Raw genomic sequence first — 15,106 nt, 5'->3', positions numbered from 1 at the left:
ATTATGCCTACTACGACACAAACGCAGCTGTACTTGAAAATAAATTCCCTCCCAGGTAACATCTTATGATGTTATATAGATCTGCCGCTCTTTAATAAAGACGCTCTTTTTTATAATGATTGTTTTTACTAATTTATGCATCCTTTATTTGTTAAATAAAGAATGTCAGAGGTCCAATTTTCGGACTTTGACTGGTTTGGTACCAATGGGGATGAGTGTGCATTTATGTGTGCAATGAGATGGTAGATTGTTGCTTCTAATCTGAATAATTACTTACTTGCAGAATTAAAAATTGATATCCATATTCTGCGTCACGAACCCCGGAAGTAGCAATATGCTAATAAACCAACTCGCTGTAGTGACGAATCTTCACGTTGTAAACAAGGAAATGGATAGCTGCATGAACCCTGAACCTATATAGGTACATTGTTTCCTGCTGTAGGTTCTTCAATGGAGAGGTTTATAACAACGATATCTGCCATCAAGTCTCTTGGGTGGGTCAACATACGATACTCTGTTTGAACTATGTTTTGTCTGGCCATAGTTTCGTTAACTATTCAGCTGGTAGAACTATATTAGTGATTAAGCTAACGCGTAAACCCAGTTATTTAATAGCTATTCACTTGTATTCTCCAGTTACCCAGATACCGCATGCGTAAGACACTGCTGTTGTGATGAGCTGCCCTGTCCTCTGCTCTCCTGGTTGGTGGCAGAGCTGTTGGTGATCCACCCAGAGTTACAAGGTAAACAACAACTGAGATTTTTGTGTTCATAGTGTCAAGGCAGGAGCTGGTTGCACAATATTGCAATAAAAGCTGCAAACGTAAACATTTCAGATAATAAAAGGTCCATCCTGCTGGTAGGAGAACTGAGAGAATTATTGGAAACCATGCACTGTCCAATCACTATGCTGTCATCAGACACGCTAAGTCCTGCTCTTCTCAACAAGATCACTGGTGAGAAAAGATCTGAGGTTCTTGCACCGTTCTTGCTTTGGTGCTTTGATTCACCCTACCCTCTAAAAAAAGCTTGTATATTTTCTGTTTCAGCGTTCCTTGTATCTGAACTAGAAGCAGCTCGTATACTTAAGTACAAGGCAGCACACCCTGATGACCAAACCAGTGCAGGTAAAACTGAATTAGAGCAGAGGGTCGAGGAGCCCACCCATCAAAACACAGAGCTCTGTCAGTCACTGGAAGACTGCAAGGTGGACATGGGCATGAGACGGGAAGAGATGTCCACAGAATTTGCCTTGCTGCTCCAAGCACTTGACATGGATGCCTCCTCTCAGTATCCAGATGTGTTGCAGGAGGTGAGACTGATGCTAAATGGGCTTCAGTTAATTTTTTTTTTTAATTCAATTCAATTCAATTGTTATTTTTTAAAGCTCACTACAATTTACTGTTTGTTCAAGGTGGAGACGAGGATTGCTCAGTTATCATTAAAAGATATGAGTGATCCACTTCTTAATTCCAGTCTCAACTCAGAGCAATGGGTATGTTGGCATAGATTACTTTCTTCAAACCCAGCATACAAGTTATTCAGTTCCTAGCAATAAAACAATCCTTTGCTTTTCCACCTTCAGAGGCAGGTTGAAAGGATAAACCAAGTCTTGCTGAAAGAGTATGCATGTCGACAGCAAATGATTGTCAAACGCTTTGAGGTCACGCTGCAGTCTTTTGCATGGGGAGATAAAGGAAAGGTAAGCATACTTAAATGGCTGGCATAGATGACTGTGCTGTCCTAATTATTCAAATGAATCCTTTGGCTTCTTTTGATATTTTAGTGTATCCTGTGTATTGTTATTTGTCTACAGGGGTATGATCAAATACTCTCCTCAGTGCCCCCACTATCTTCTCTTGCACCATCATCTCAAGTGTCCATGCCTCTTCTGCTTGCTGCAAGAATGGATCAGTCTTGCATCCTGCCAGTTAAGGCTGGACCAAGTACGGCCATCTACAAGGTAAGGCGCAATGCAACATACAACTGTTTCCGTGGTTTAGAGTGATAATGTTTTTTAATTCCTGAAAAAAATAAAGAAAATAATCAACTACAGCTACTCGGGTGGATGGATCGGAGGATAACACTTTATTAATCCCCAAAGGGAAATGTAGGTGTTTCAGCAGTATAATCAGACCGAACAGTGCAGATAAGATCCAGATAATACCTTGCTCTTGCCTCTTCAAGGATATAATGTTTCAACATTGCAATATATTATGTCATGATTTTTAAATATTTTGATCTATAACAAAGGTAGGATTTAATTTATTTTAGACTCCTACAACCATTGGCTTTTTGTTTTCAGGTACTGATGGGCAGTGTCCCCGACAGAGGCGGGCGGCCTGGGGAGATCGAGCCCCCCATGCCGCGCTGGGAGGGGAGACGAGAGAAGGGAAGGGGAGGAGGGGGAAGAGGAGGAGGAGGAGGGGGGGGGCATCCTCAACGAAGCAAATTCTCAGGAAAAAAGAAAGGGAAAAGGGAGTAAAGGAACTATTTTTTGGCAATTGCAACAAAAATTAAAAAAAATCATGTATTCTTTTGAATTTATTTTTTCTATGGGTATTTTATGATTTTGTAATCCTCTAAAATGAAAGATTTGTACTTCATATATAAAGAGCCAAAAAATAGATTTAAATAAACATGCTTATGAAGGTTAAATATGCAATATTAATACTTTTGCGACCAGACTTATTTTTAATATATTTTGTAGACATTACAAAATGAATAAAGACTTGCCAATGTATGATGCAGAATTTTTGTACGATTTATTGTAAAATGTCCCTTCTTAAATAGTGTCAACTAGAGATTATTTATAACCGTGTTGTATATGATTCCACTCCATTACTAATGAGGAATAATACAAATATCCTCCAGTTTTTTTTTCACAAAAAAAACTGGACAATTATTAGGGATAAATGGCTGGTTAGCAATGGGAATCGGATAGATAATGTATTATGACAAAAATAATAATATATATAACACAAAGTCACATTTGGTCTGGCAAGGGTGGCACTGCATGATTTCATTATGGATGCATCAGTTTAGTTGAAAGAAGACTCATTTGATTTGTACAAATCATAAGCTTTTGTACGAAAGCATTCTTTAAAAATGTAGCTAAAACTTTTGAATAGTTTTTCTCCCTTTTATTTCATGAATGCTAAGACACTTAAATGCTACGAAATTATTCACCTACAAAATGTCAAGGAAATAGCTTCTCTATATAAAATGTTGCGTTACTATTATTCTACCTCCTTGGATGGCCCTTGTCTTTTATGTCCTATTTATGTTTATTTATTCAGTACTGTATTTCCATGTTCAAACCGGATGTTGCCCGTGTAATAGATGATGTAACACTCAGTCAGGAAGTTCCGGTTTATCAGAAGGTCAACTCCTGCTTCGCAGTAAACTCAACCTTTGTGCTTCTCAATTCAATCTTCGGAAACATTCATATTAAAAACAACCATGCCAAGAGGAAGCAGAAGTCGGGGCTCACGGATGGCCCCTCCAGCCAGGTAAGCATACAAGACTGAGGATTTCTGGCAGTAGACGTTACGTAGCTGATGTAATGTGGCGGTGGCGGTTGACAGCTTCTAGACGTTTTGTCAATGGAAGAGCATCCTTAGATAACAGGCTGTCGTAAACACAATGATTAGATATCAAATGAAACTATTGTATATTACCTGGCAGATTTGAAAACCTTATTGAAAAAATGCCCAATTGAACTTCATAATTAAGATGTCCTTACGTCACAAGGTGTGAAGCATGGGATGCCTGAAACGTTTTTCATGCGCCCCTAACTTTACAACATGAGACGTTAGGACAACTGAATTGTAAAGCACTGAAATAACACGGAATATAACTGAACCAAAAGAGCATCATTGACCGCTTGGAAGAAGCTTGTGTGATCACTATGTGAGGGATCTTTAGTGACTGTATACAATGTATTAAGGACATGTTCATTGTTGTTGCAGCCGGTCCCCACCACCCATGAGGGCAGCTCCTCCTCGCTCATATGCCCCAGTCCCCACCCAAGCGGCTCCATCTGCCATGGCTGCTCCAGCAGCAGCAGCAGCACCCAGGCAACCTGGTATGTTTGCCCAGATGGCTACCACAGCTGCCGGGGTAGCAGTGGGCTCTGCAGTAGGACACACCATCGGCCATGCCATGACCGGAGGCTTCGGTGGAGGAAATTCAGAGGCTAAACCTGACGTCACGTATCAGGTAAATTAAGCAAGCCTCTTAAGAGATTTCGGATACCATTTGGGCCGGGCACAGTAGCAGAAGATTTGTCTGTATCCCTTTTGAGGGAGGTAGGCTGACTTACCTCACAAAAAAAATAAATGAAAGCCAAACATAATGCTAGGATATGTGATCAAGCGATCCACTATCCGGCAGAACCCCATGGGGACAAGAATCGAAATGGGTGGAAACTGGAAATCATGTTTCCATCTACTTTCACAACATGAATCATGAGCTTTATGCTAGAGATGGTTGTGATCAGACACGGCAAAGAGATTATGTTTTAATTGATTTGGTATTGGTCTCATAGACTTTCTGCACAGATATATACATTTGCAAATTGATGGCAATAGTGTGTCTAAGAAGTGATTGCTGTTCCTCTAGGGACAGTGGTAGGAGGCTAGTTCAGTCCCTTTTTTAAAATTCTTTGATTGTTTGGACACTATCATAACAATGAGCTTGGTGTTCCCCAGGAGCCTAACGCGGCGCAGCCACAATACCAGCAGCAGCCACAGTCTATGTACCCACAGCAGCCACAGTCCATGTACCAGCAGGAGGCCCCACAGCAGCAGGCATGCTCCTATGAGCTCAAGCAGTTCATAGACTGTGCCCAGAACCAGAGGGATTTCAGTATGTGCGAGGGCTTCAGTGAGGTGCTGAAACAGTGCAAGTTTGCAAATGGTAAGTCGAAACTATGAGTTGCCTGTGTTTTAATGAGTTGGCTAAGACTTATACATCTATTCTTAACTTTATTGAGAACCTGCTGCGATGCATGTGTACACATACACACACAGACAGACGTGTACAAGAAGTGTCCCCATCCATTGAGGATTGGCTGGTCGAGATAGAATTATACACAAATGTAAAACATTTCGGGTTCTCACCTTTAATTGCAACCTAAGCCTCAAGATAATGTACCTATTCGTTTGTATAGATGGAAAGTCAAAAGTTTAGCATTCACATTTTAGTTCTAACTAACAAATGTTGCAAAATCGTTTGCATACAATACCATAATCCCTTTCGCAGATTATTGTAAATACAAAATGTGTTTTGTTTTGAGAGTTTGTTTTTATACATGACCCAGAAATGACACTGTCTATAAAAATGTTTTTTTACTCTACAGGTATGTCCTGATGTTGAGATGTCTACAAGACTGAAAACGCTCTGTATGCCATAGCATACACTAGGCAGTTCATTAGATAATTAATAAGTGATCATTTATAATTTATGCCACAGCATATATTCTATGACTTGGTCTTATAAATAGTGTTGATTATAATGTGGTTTGTTTTCACTTAAACATCGGTGTGATTTAATGAGCATCACTGCACATTTCACATTCCACATTTCATGTAGAACTCAATAAAGCTTGTTGATGATCGCTTGTATTTGTGTACTTCATGAATTAATAAATGCCATGACCCTTGAAACAATGATCATGAAAGAACGTGTCTTTTGTTATTTGAATGAACCTTCTATGAAAATGCGCTCAGGGTCGTGCTGTTTGGAAGTCGGCTGTTTGGACATTTATTTTTAGCAATCGGCATCTGACATTACAGCTCGCCCTTTGGGACTGCGGATAATCGGCCGCTCTAACGTGCAGCCGAACAACCCTATGTTTACGCGTCTAATGTTTTTACGTTTCTTACGCTATTAAGAGTTCAATAATGAAGAATTCCCGCTGTTCGTAAGAGTGCGTCGGACGCTTGCCAGCACGCTGAGGTATGTCACTGTCGTCTTCTCATTGGATTGAATCGTCATTGATTTATAAAAGGTCAAACGTATGAAGGCGAAAACGGAACAATCTGCTGTGTAATGTACGTCAGCCTCGTTTATTAATCACGTATTGTAATGGTTAAATAGATTTAGCTTTGCAACGCGATTCATTTATCGTGTCGTCCACGTACACTGTATCCAGTACGCCTAGTTTACTCGCATGAAGATCATAGGAACATTAAAACATACATGAAGTTGGACTGTATAATATTCCATCATGCAGTGCATTTCCTAACATTCTTCTAGGTTCAGAGAATCGTTTTCGAGCTGTTATGAGTAGATAAAGTTGGTTGTGTATTTGATTTGTAATTAAACAGTCAAGACTACTATAACCCATTTGTATTCTGTGTTGCTTGTCATTGGTCAGCTGTGAAGTCAAGGCACATTGTTGACTAGCTGTGTCACACCGAGATGACCAAAGAGGAGGACATCCCAGACTGGGTGGGAGCCCAGGAGTTCTACGACAAATATGATCCCAAGGAGATTCTGGGAAGGTATGCTCTCGGAAATACGGCTCAACATCCCGGGACACCTGTTCGATGGACAATATCTTTAGTTTAAAAGCGTCTTGACATCGTTTAGGAATGTGTGTACAAATATACATACACATATATTGCATAAAGAATATATAGTATTCCAAACCTATGATTGGTTATAGTTGTGTTGTGGTCACCCTTTAAAGCCTTCCTTTTTGTTTAACTTACTGTGCTTTTGAAAATTGTGTTAAGGTAATTCACAGCAGAAGGTTTAATGAGCATAATTGGCTGGGGCAGTGTTAATAGAACACGGTGTCCCTTAAGAGTAGCAGCTGTTTCTAATTGTAATAAATGGAAGCATGCTGTGGGGTCAGTAACCAGTGTACTCTTCTCTATGCCAAATACCCCTCTTTTAAGTTGAGTCACATGTTAAGTTAATTAAGAAAAGATAAACCAGTGCATGTATAGCCTACCTAATTTGATCAGCCCCAAATCTGTCTGGGGGACTGCTGGACTGGAAGAATACAAATGTAATCAACAGTATATCGGAGCTGTCTGTTAAGTATTTATAAAAAATAAAAAAAAGGATTAAAAATGTACAGTACATTTTTATTCTTTCTTTTACACAAAAAATATATAAATTCTAATTATGAAATCAATTCTTTTAGGTATTTAGGATTTCAGTCACACCATAAACGTTTGCGATTGATATATCAGGCTCATTGTCATTCCCAACCACTTTCAGATTGGGGTGCTGTTACGTAATCAAAGGGCCCCCCTCTGAGAGGGTGGGCATTCAACGAACTAGACTTGGTTTGGACAAAGGTTTAGAATGAATGGTTGCTTACGCTGATTCATTATGTAAAAGTTGGCTTGGATTCCCACGAGCAAGTCATTGGGTCACCCTATGAGGACATTTTGTCACCCTATGAAGGCCAATGTGTGCGCTGCTGGCATTCCACACGTGATAAGAGTTAACAGCTAGTAGGGGGACCAAGAGTCAGTAGAGCTACTGTATCCTTTATCCATTATATTTATACTATCAATGTTCCCATACTCAGTTCTAAGTGCCTCTGGATAAATGACGGTTAAAATGACGGTTTGAAGCAGTGCATGTGACAGTGACCATTACAAAGGAGATTCCAGTGAACAGAGTCGCACATATACTCAATGGATCTTGGTTTTGAAAATCTGCCTCTTCTGACATGACAAGTGGGAGTGTCCACCTAGATGTGTGCTGGATAGATCAGTCTACCAGCGGACCCAGTGGAGTGTATCAAACGTTGCTCATCTATCAAGCACCATCTAGGTGGACACGACCACTTGTGATGTCAGAAGAGGCAGATTTTCAAAAATGCTTGTAAAGGCTAATCTCCCTCACACCTGGTGGTATAATATGTCACTCTTAAGTAGATCTAACTATTAGATCTAATATATAACTAGCACGCTTGGTGTGTGTCGTCTGTCTCTCCCCATCCCATCAGGGGGGTGAGCAGTGTGGTGCGCCGGTGTGTCGACAAACTCAGCGCTCAGGAGTACGCCGTGAAGATCATCGACATCACCCCTTCGGACCAGCTGACCGGGCAGGAGATCGAGGAGATCCGGTCTGCCACTGAGAAAGAGATCGCCATCTTGAAGATGGTCTGCGGGCAGGAGAACATCAGTGAGCACTTTGGTTAATCCATGGTTCCATCGTTCACACATGAAAGTTGTCAGTCGATTTCTTTGTTCTGTCAAGGGATCGAAGCACAGTTGTAGAACCACTCTTTGGTCTTTAATACAGTGATAAAACAAAACAAAACATTTGTGTCACTATATATTATTGCATTACCTGAATATTTTCCAACGTTGATTCTTATTGCTTCTCTCCAGTTCAGCTCAAAGATTGCTATGAGTCCAACGCCTTCTTCTTCCTGGTGTTTGACCTGTAAGTGAAACAGAACTGATTCCCTGGTTCCAAATATTTAATGGAATCTTATCTTAATTGTTTTTCCTTTTTTGAAGGATGAAGAGGGGTGAACTTTTTGACTACCTCACTGAAAAGGTTACCCTCAGTGAGAAGGAAACCAGGTCAGAACCTTCATAATCTTATCATTATGAATTCTACTGTTTCACGATGATCTCTAATAGGTATCATAATCTAACCTTCTGTGGGAGTTCGATCTTTGATGCTTCTTGAGTCAATGTTATTCTTCAATGACTTCCTTTCATTCATTATCATACAATTGAATAAACGCTTGCTGAAGCAGTCTGATGAGGATGGTGTGTCCTCCACAGGAATATCATGCGTGCTCTGCTGGAAGTGGTCCAGTTTCTCCACTCCCAGAATATTGTCCATAGGGATCTGAAGCCTGAGAACATCCTGCTCGATGACCAGATGAAAATCAAACTCACCGACTTCGGTTTTTCTATACAGACCGAGCCAGGACAGAAGCTTTCCGGTTTGAGAAAATTCACTCCCAACACACAGCTGATGTGCACTTTAAAAAGTTTTTTAGTGGGCCAATGACAACCACAACAAAAAATTGGTGGACAAAAATAAATGTGTTCTAAAATATAAAGGCACAAAATAAATGTGTTTAAGCTCTCTGAAAGAGGTCAGCCAAGTTCTTAAAGGTAAAGCTCTTTAGTGTTGAGTTTCCAGACCTTCTCACATGCGGTTCGCCGGCCCAACAAAGGTCAAATGTAACCTTCTCACATAACATGTGTTTACTGCTCTGTTACTGAAATGTTCAGAGCGCGATGCATGCATCTTTTAAAGGGAACAACAGAAGTGGACTGGAAACTTGCAAGGCTTTTAATTAGACAAAGGTATAATTATGTAATATACATTTATAAATATTATTCTTAGTGTTTTTACTGTATAAACTAGCATGTAACTTTGCTACAACTTCAGACTTCCCAGTATGTTCATCGCTTCTTTGTGGATCTGCCTTTAAATCCAGAGGTGTGTGGGACCCCCGGGTACCTGGCCCCCGAGATCATCGAGTGCTCCATGAACGCCACTCCTGTGGGATATGATACAGCTGTGGACATGTGAGTTTCCAGAGACCTTTCCTATTCCGCATCCACTGGCTAAAAACAAGTGTTACGTGTTTTATCGTCTTCACTAGGCCCTTGACACTTCAAGGCCTTTTCTGTAGCCACGCAGTACACAATTTATTGCAGCTTGTAACCCTGCAAACGTTCCCCGGGGGGATTGGTGAACTCCAGCACCCACTAAAGAGACCATGTCTGGCTCATGGGTTGTCCTTGCAGATGGAGTTCAGGTGTCATTATGTACACTCTGCTGGCGGGCTCTCCTCCTTTCTGGCACCGGAAACAGATGCTGATGCTGCGCATGATCCTGGGTGGGAAGTATGACTTCTCCTCTCCCGAATGGGAGGATCGCTCGGACACCGTCAAGGACTTGGTACGCTGTTCACTCGGAAGGAAGACCTATTTTTTTTTTAACGTCATTTTGCAGCTGAGGCGGCCTGCTTTAGCGTCCCCCCCCCCCCCCTCCTTGCCCCTTGTTAACTAGGTGTTATAAAACTTGCATCGACATTGTATGCATCACATTGTGCTGGACATTTATTAAATCATTACATTTTCAGATCTCCCGCATGCTGGTGGTCGATCCAAAGCAGAGATACACAGCCAGAGATGCCCTCAACCACCCTTTCTTCTCCCAATACGTGGTGGCCGAAGTACGACAGTTTACCCCTTACAGACGGTTCAAGGTGAGATGGCCGAATGTTTGCTGGACATTACACCACAGCAAACGAGTAAATTACATTGACATTTTTGTTATGGAAAAATGATATAGGCTATAAAAAAGAATGTGGATTTCTGATTGGGCCATCACCTTAGGCGTTTTTGAGGCTAAAGGCTATGAAAATCGACCACATCTGATGGCACATGACTATCTGCTTTCTATGGGATATTTAGCCTTATTGCAGGAGCTATTGGCTTACATTCCCCTTTGTTCCCCAGGTCATTTGCATGACTGTCCTAGCCACAATGCGGATCTACTGCAATTACCGCCGCGCCAAGCCCGTTACCAAGGAGGTTATCAAGAGTGACCCGTACGCAGTCAAGCCCATCCGCAAGCTCATCGATGCTTGTGCTTTCAAGATCTACGGTCATTGGGTTAAGAAGGGCCAGGCTCAGAACAGAGCCGCTCTTTTTGAAAACAGTCCCAAGGTCATCCTGCTTTCCCTCGCTGCAGAAGCCGATGACTCAACCCTCCGCACCTGGTAGTGAAGTACGGCTGTTACTCAGGAACTGCTTTGAGGGGATTATGTGGGGACACATCCCCACTCAGGAACACTAGGTGTTACCAGTGGCTAGCTCGGTAAAGAGGGCGTGCTCTTGATATTCAAGTACGGAGCAGAATACAAGGTAATGCAGTTGGAAGTTAACCAAAAATTTTAAGTAAAATGCATGGATATACTCAGTGTATGAGGGCACATACCACACTAGTTAATGGCAATTATCAGTCTGCTAGTATCAAGGGTTTAGCGAAGATGTTCAGTCTTTCCTTTCGACGGTTAAGTACAGGAGTTTTATTTTCAATGATCCCACCTGCATACTTGAAATCATGTTTAGAGGCCACCCATATGTATACATTTGGGTATGTACAATGTCAAACTTTACATTATATAAGTTGACAATTCAATAAACATGACTATTTTTGATGGATCCATCTCAATCTTTTTACCATTAAAAAAATTACAAACACATCAATGGTCTTTAGAAATGTATTTAATCCAATAATAGTCAAACTTTGCTGGACAAGATCAAAACAAGGAAAGGCTTAGCCAACGACATTCAAAGCCATGGGTTTCCTCGAGCCAGAACCCATGTGGATTCTCCAGTACTCAGAGCTCTAGTCACTCACTGCTGACTTCAGTGATGAGTTACACGTCGGCATGCTTAAATGTGATCTCCAAGCTGGATGGTTTCTAAGGGTCTGTGGGTATAAGGAGTACACTGTAGTCAATTATGGTGAATGAAATGACGTGTACAGTTTTGCATTGGCAAGTAATCTTGTGGTTACAAATGAGAATTTGTTAAACAGGTTGAACCATCTGCATGTTAAAGTGTTCGTAATAGCAGAAAGCTTGATTAAAAAGACCACATGTGCCATATTTTATTCACACACACACACTGAAGCACTTCTATACAAAGACAGCAGGTAAGGCAAAGTAAAGAACAATGCATCTTAAGTCAACCAGGCTGACGACATTTGTATTCACGTTGACACTAGGATACAAATACGGAGCAGTACTCCTATCCTTGTAGAGGTCAGGTGTGAAAGGTTCTCTAGCATGGTGTCTGGCTGCATTGACCATTGAGAGGCCAACACAGAATTCATCCACGCATCAATAACTTGGAACTTCATTTACATTAAAATATGAGTTACCTTTATCCGCCACTCATTTGGCAACTCACGAGACACCATCCCACTTCACGGCACTGGACTTTTCTTGCTACAAATGAGAATATGTAAAAAATTTAACACATGTTGAACAGTCTGCATGTTTGGGTGTTAGAGCAGAAAGCTTGATTAAAACGGTAGTGCGTGCTATCCATGTGTAGTGCTAAGCAGACAAATATAATTTACTTAATATATAGGACATGCCAACAACTTGATGTCTTTTTTCTGTGAGCAAATCAAATAAATATAGATGCATCTAGGCACTCAAGACTGCAGGTGTCGTTTCCATTAATGATTTATAAAGGGCTTTACCACTGAAGTCCACTACAAATGGTTCCTTGAATAGTGTTCAATTCGGAGTTGTGCCATTGACAAGTAGGGGTTCCTGTCTGTTTCTGAACCTAAACCTGGAAACGGAGAGGCAATTAAGAATTAAAGGTTAAATTCCTTAGTGTACAAAACCCATACTCAAAAAGCGAACATTTACAACCTAACAATGGCAGATTGAGCCCACATTGTACCAAGAATACTCAGAAGTAGCAGGTAAGACACAGCACAGAAAAAACGGACTCTTGGCCAAACGGGCTGATTACATTTGTATTCACAGTGACACTAGGATAAAAATACAGAGCAGTACTCCTATCCTTGTAGAGGTCATGTGTGAAAGGTTATCTAGCATGGTGTCTGGCTGCATTGACCATTGAGGGGCTAACACAGAATTCGTCCACGCATCATTAACTTGAACTTTGATTTACATTAAAATATGAGTTACCTTAACCCACCACTCATTTGGCTGGCCAGGAGACATCATTTTGCATACATACACTTGCACTAAATACTACAGCTGTAGATTCCATTCAAATAATTAGAAGGACATTACCTCCGACGTCCACGCCAAATGGTCCCTTGGATAGTGCTCAATTCGGCTATGTACCATTGACAGTTTGGCGTTTCTGCCTGGGCCTTAACTTGACCCTGGAAAAGGGGAGATATTTCAATCAAATGCATGTCTTAATTCATGATTTCAAAATCCTTGAGGGACCCTTAATGCTCAAAACCCAAATATTTTCTACCCAAGAATGCCCGATTGCACCCATGTTGTCCCAAGAATACTCAGTCTGAGTTAGTCAACCCGTGTCAAAGAGCAGGGGAGACACAATAACGTTACAGAACAAACTGAATAAGAAAGATGGTTACATTTGTATTCACGTTGACACTAGGATACAAATACTGAGCAGTACTCCTATCCTTGTAGAGGTCATGTGTGAACGATTCTCTTGCATGGTGTCTGGCTGCATTGACCACTGAGAGGCTAACACAGAATTCATCCACGCATCAATAACTTGAACTTTAATTTACATTCAAATCCACCACTCAATTGGGGCCAGCCAAGAGCTACCAATCTGCCTCAATGCAGCCATAATTGTATTATTGAAGGCATATTATATATACACTGCCACTAAATACTACAGCTGTAGTTCCCATTGAAGATGTATTAGGGTTTTACCACTCACTTCCACTCCAAATGGTAGTGCTCAATTCTGAGTTATACCATTGACAAGTTGGGGTTTCTGCCGGGTTCTGAAGTTGAAGCTGCAAAAGGGGAGATAATGTTGATCAGTTTCATGGTGTCGAATGACAGAATGAGCCCACGTTGTCCCAAGAATACTCGCTACAAGTAAGTTAAACGTGTCAAGGTAGGTAGAGAAGACACATTAACGTTACAGAACAAAATAATTCTTAGTCAAAAAAGCTGATGACATTTGTATTCACGTTGACACTAGGATACAAATACGGATCAGTACTCCCATCCTTGTAGAGGTCAGGTGTGAAAGGTTCTCTAGCATGGTGTCTGGCTGCATTGACCACGGAGAGGCTAACACAGAATTCGTCCACGCATCATTTACTTGAACTTTAAGTTATAATCAAATACAAGATTACCTTCATCCACTCATTTCGACCCGTCCAGAGCCACCATCACGGCACTGAAAGAAACGATTAGAATGCAGTATTAAAAAGGCTGCGTTCCCAGTAAGGCCTTGTATTCAGCACACGTGGTACTGCACTATGGATCGATATATTATAACATGGATCAAATCGACATGCACACTATTCTTATAAATGTGCATGGCTAAATAATTTTGTAAGGTTATTCGCTTTGAGATTACTCAGCCATACAGCGAATGGTGAGCGAGATTACTTGATCTTGGTGTCTGACTATGGTTGCCGTGGACATCAGCAACACAGCGTTCTACCATGCAATATAAAGTTATATTTACCTTTCTGCCGATCTTTGTAGAGAGACATGCGTTTTTCCAAGATGCCCACCTATCACCGTCTGGGGCTGCTTCAGCTTCTGGAGGGCCCCCAGGACCCTTAAAATGGGTGAGCATATCGGAGCTGGTTACTTTTTGTAGGACTTCTATGCTTGTTTTAACCACGTGTGTACGCAGCTCGAGGGTCGTCCGCTCTTCTTCTTGTTGTCAGATTCCGGCAGTTTGGAAGCTGTCTAGCGTACTACTGCCCTCCACAGGTCCGATGATGAACTAGATTTCTACAAACAGTCCTGTACTGTGCAGGAACTGCAAAACTGCCCTGGAGATTAGTTTATGGTTCTCACAGTGTCCAAACGGGACACTGTGAGAACTCCAAGTCCCAACAGTCTACCGAATAATGCATGTCTTTCTGTCCTGTATTTTCTACACTCCAGAAAAACATGTTTTACTGTCTCAGAACTCCCACATTCACATAAACCAGACACATATTTTCCTACAATGAATAAAAAGTGATTTGGCCCACAGTGACCCAGCCTTAATCTAGTTTAACTGAATCCCTACAGGACTGAAAAGTGCAGGTACATCTTTTTTAACTTGAGATTGTTAAGAGAAAGTGTCTACACCTTCTTTCTTTTCCCACCCTCTCTGCCATTCCATCATTAAGCCTTCTTTAATTATTTCTCTCAGCTCCTCTCCCCCAGGATATATGAACATCTACCTCTCTAGTCAAACTCTGTTTTTCAATCTGATCCACCCGCTCATTCCCCCAAATCCCAGCGTGTCCCGGAACCGAGCAAAAGGTGATGTTAGATCTAAAGCCAATTAAAAAAAATACAGTTAGGATGTCAGTAATAATATCAGCTCAATCCTTAGATTTCCCCCCTCTTTGGTCATCAGCTCTGGTGTGCACTGTGCTG

General features: G+C 41.3%; 3 protein-coding genes, 1 long non-coding RNA gene and 4 other non-coding genes across 8 annotated transcripts; 3 read left to right on the top strand and 5 right to left on the bottom strand.

Moving 5' to 3' along the window:
• The first annotated feature begins 297 nt into the window (after positions 1–297).
• On the top strand, positions 298–2,768 carry im:7138535 (uncharacterized protein LOC797998 homolog). The gene is made up of 8 exons (XM_056610657.1): positions 298–494; positions 637–743; positions 837–956; positions 1,050–1,312; positions 1,415–1,495; positions 1,586–1,702; positions 1,817–1,963; positions 2,306–2,768. The coding sequence occupies exons 1-8, from the start codon at positions 451–453 to the stop codon at positions 2,483–2,485; spliced, it is 1,059 nt and encodes a 352-aa protein (XP_056466632.1). The 5' UTR covers positions 298–450; the 3' UTR covers positions 2,486–2,768.
• Positions 2,769–3,337: 569 nt separating this feature from the next.
• Positions 3,338–5,681, top strand: chchd2 (coiled-coil-helix-coiled-coil-helix domain containing 2). Its single transcript, XM_056610658.1, has 4 exons — positions 3,338–3,512; positions 3,972–4,221; positions 4,713–4,920; positions 5,363–5,681. Exons 1-4 carry the CDS (start codon positions 3,463–3,465, stop codon positions 5,371–5,373), a joined length of 519 nt encoding a protein of 172 aa, XP_056466633.1. The 5' UTR covers positions 3,338–3,462; the 3' UTR covers positions 5,374–5,681.
• A 118-nt stretch (positions 5,682–5,799) lies between these two features.
• LOC130405527 (phosphorylase b kinase gamma catalytic chain, skeletal muscle/heart isoform-like) lies at positions 5,800–11,622 on the top strand. Its single transcript, XM_056610653.1, has 10 exons — positions 5,800–5,961; positions 6,383–6,509; positions 7,976–8,154; positions 8,364–8,418; positions 8,496–8,561; positions 8,769–8,932; positions 9,437–9,527; positions 9,750–9,903; positions 10,088–10,213; positions 10,467–11,622. The coding sequence occupies exons 2-10, from the start codon at positions 6,427–6,429 to the stop codon at positions 10,731–10,733; spliced, it is 1,185 nt and encodes a 394-aa protein (XP_056466628.1). The 5' UTR covers positions 5,800–5,961; positions 6,383–6,426; the 3' UTR covers positions 10,734–11,622.
• LOC130405531 (uncharacterized) lies at positions 11,200–15,089 on the bottom strand. Its single transcript, XR_008904351.1, has 7 exons — positions 14,193–15,089; positions 13,855–13,898; positions 13,428–13,506; positions 12,794–12,888; positions 12,226–12,320; positions 11,899–11,965; positions 11,200–11,445 (listed from the first exon to the last, which is right to left on the bottom strand). It is a non-coding gene; the product is annotated as an uncharacterized LOC130405531 (long non-coding RNA).
• On the bottom strand, positions 11,720–11,856 carry LOC130406777 (small nucleolar RNA SNORA15). The gene has a single exon (XR_008904527.1). It is a non-coding gene; the product is annotated as a small nucleolar RNA SNORA15 (small nucleolar RNA).
• LOC130406776 (small nucleolar RNA SNORA15) lies at positions 12,507–12,643 on the bottom strand. Its single transcript, XR_008904526.1, has one exon. It is a non-coding gene; the product is annotated as a small nucleolar RNA SNORA15 (small nucleolar RNA).
• On the bottom strand, positions 13,111–13,247 carry LOC130406775 (small nucleolar RNA SNORA15). Its single transcript, XR_008904525.1, has one exon. It is a non-coding gene; the product is annotated as a small nucleolar RNA SNORA15 (small nucleolar RNA).
• LOC130406778 (small nucleolar RNA SNORA15) lies at positions 13,675–13,811 on the bottom strand. Its single transcript, XR_008904528.1, has one exon. It is a non-coding gene; the product is annotated as a small nucleolar RNA SNORA15 (small nucleolar RNA).
• Positions 15,090–15,106: the final 17 nt, after the last annotated feature.

This window comes from Gadus chalcogrammus, chromosome 16 (genome assembly GCF_026213295.1).
Source record: "Gadus chalcogrammus isolate NIFS_2021 chromosome 16, NIFS_Gcha_1.0, whole genome shotgun sequence".
Lineage (NCBI taxonomy): Eukaryota > Metazoa > Chordata > Actinopteri > Gadiformes > Gadidae > Gadus > Gadus chalcogrammus.
The sequence above is the reverse complement of the archived record's forward strand: the minus strand, read 5'-3'. Positions and strand labels throughout refer to the sequence as shown.

Coding starts and splice junctions, on each gene's coding strand:
- im:7138535 (XM_056610657.1), top strand. CDS start 451: ATGGAGAGGTTTATAACAACGATATCTGCCATCAAGTCTCTTGG. Junction 495..636: donor TCTGCCATCAAGTCTCTTGG/GTGGGTCAACAT, acceptor TGTATTCTCCAG/TTACCCAGATACCGCATGCG. Junction 1,313..1,414: donor ATCCAGATGTGTTGCAGGAG/GTGAGACTGATG, acceptor TGTTTGTTCAAG/GTGGAGACGAGGATTGCTCA.
- chchd2 (XM_056610658.1), top strand. CDS start 3,463: ATGCCAAGAGGAAGCAGAAGTCGGGGCTCACGGATGGCCCCTCCAGCC. Junction 3,513..3,971: donor CGGATGGCCCCTCCAGCCAG/GTAAGCATACAA, acceptor TTGTTGTTGCAG/CCGGTCCCCACCACCCATGA. Junction 4,222..4,712: donor AACCTGACGTCACGTATCAG/GTAAATTAAGCA, acceptor GGTGTTCCCCAG/GAGCCTAACGCGGCGCAGCC.
- LOC130405527 (XM_056610653.1), top strand. CDS start 6,427: ATGACCAAAGAGGAGGACATCCCAGACTGGGTGGGAGCCCAGGAGTTC. Junction 8,419..8,495: donor TTCTTCCTGGTGTTTGACCT/GTAAGTGAAACA, acceptor CCTTTTTTGAAG/GATGAAGAGGGGTGAACTTT. Junction 10,214..10,466: donor CCCCTTACAGACGGTTCAAG/GTGAGATGGCCG, acceptor TTTGTTCCCCAG/GTCATTTGCATGACTGTCCT.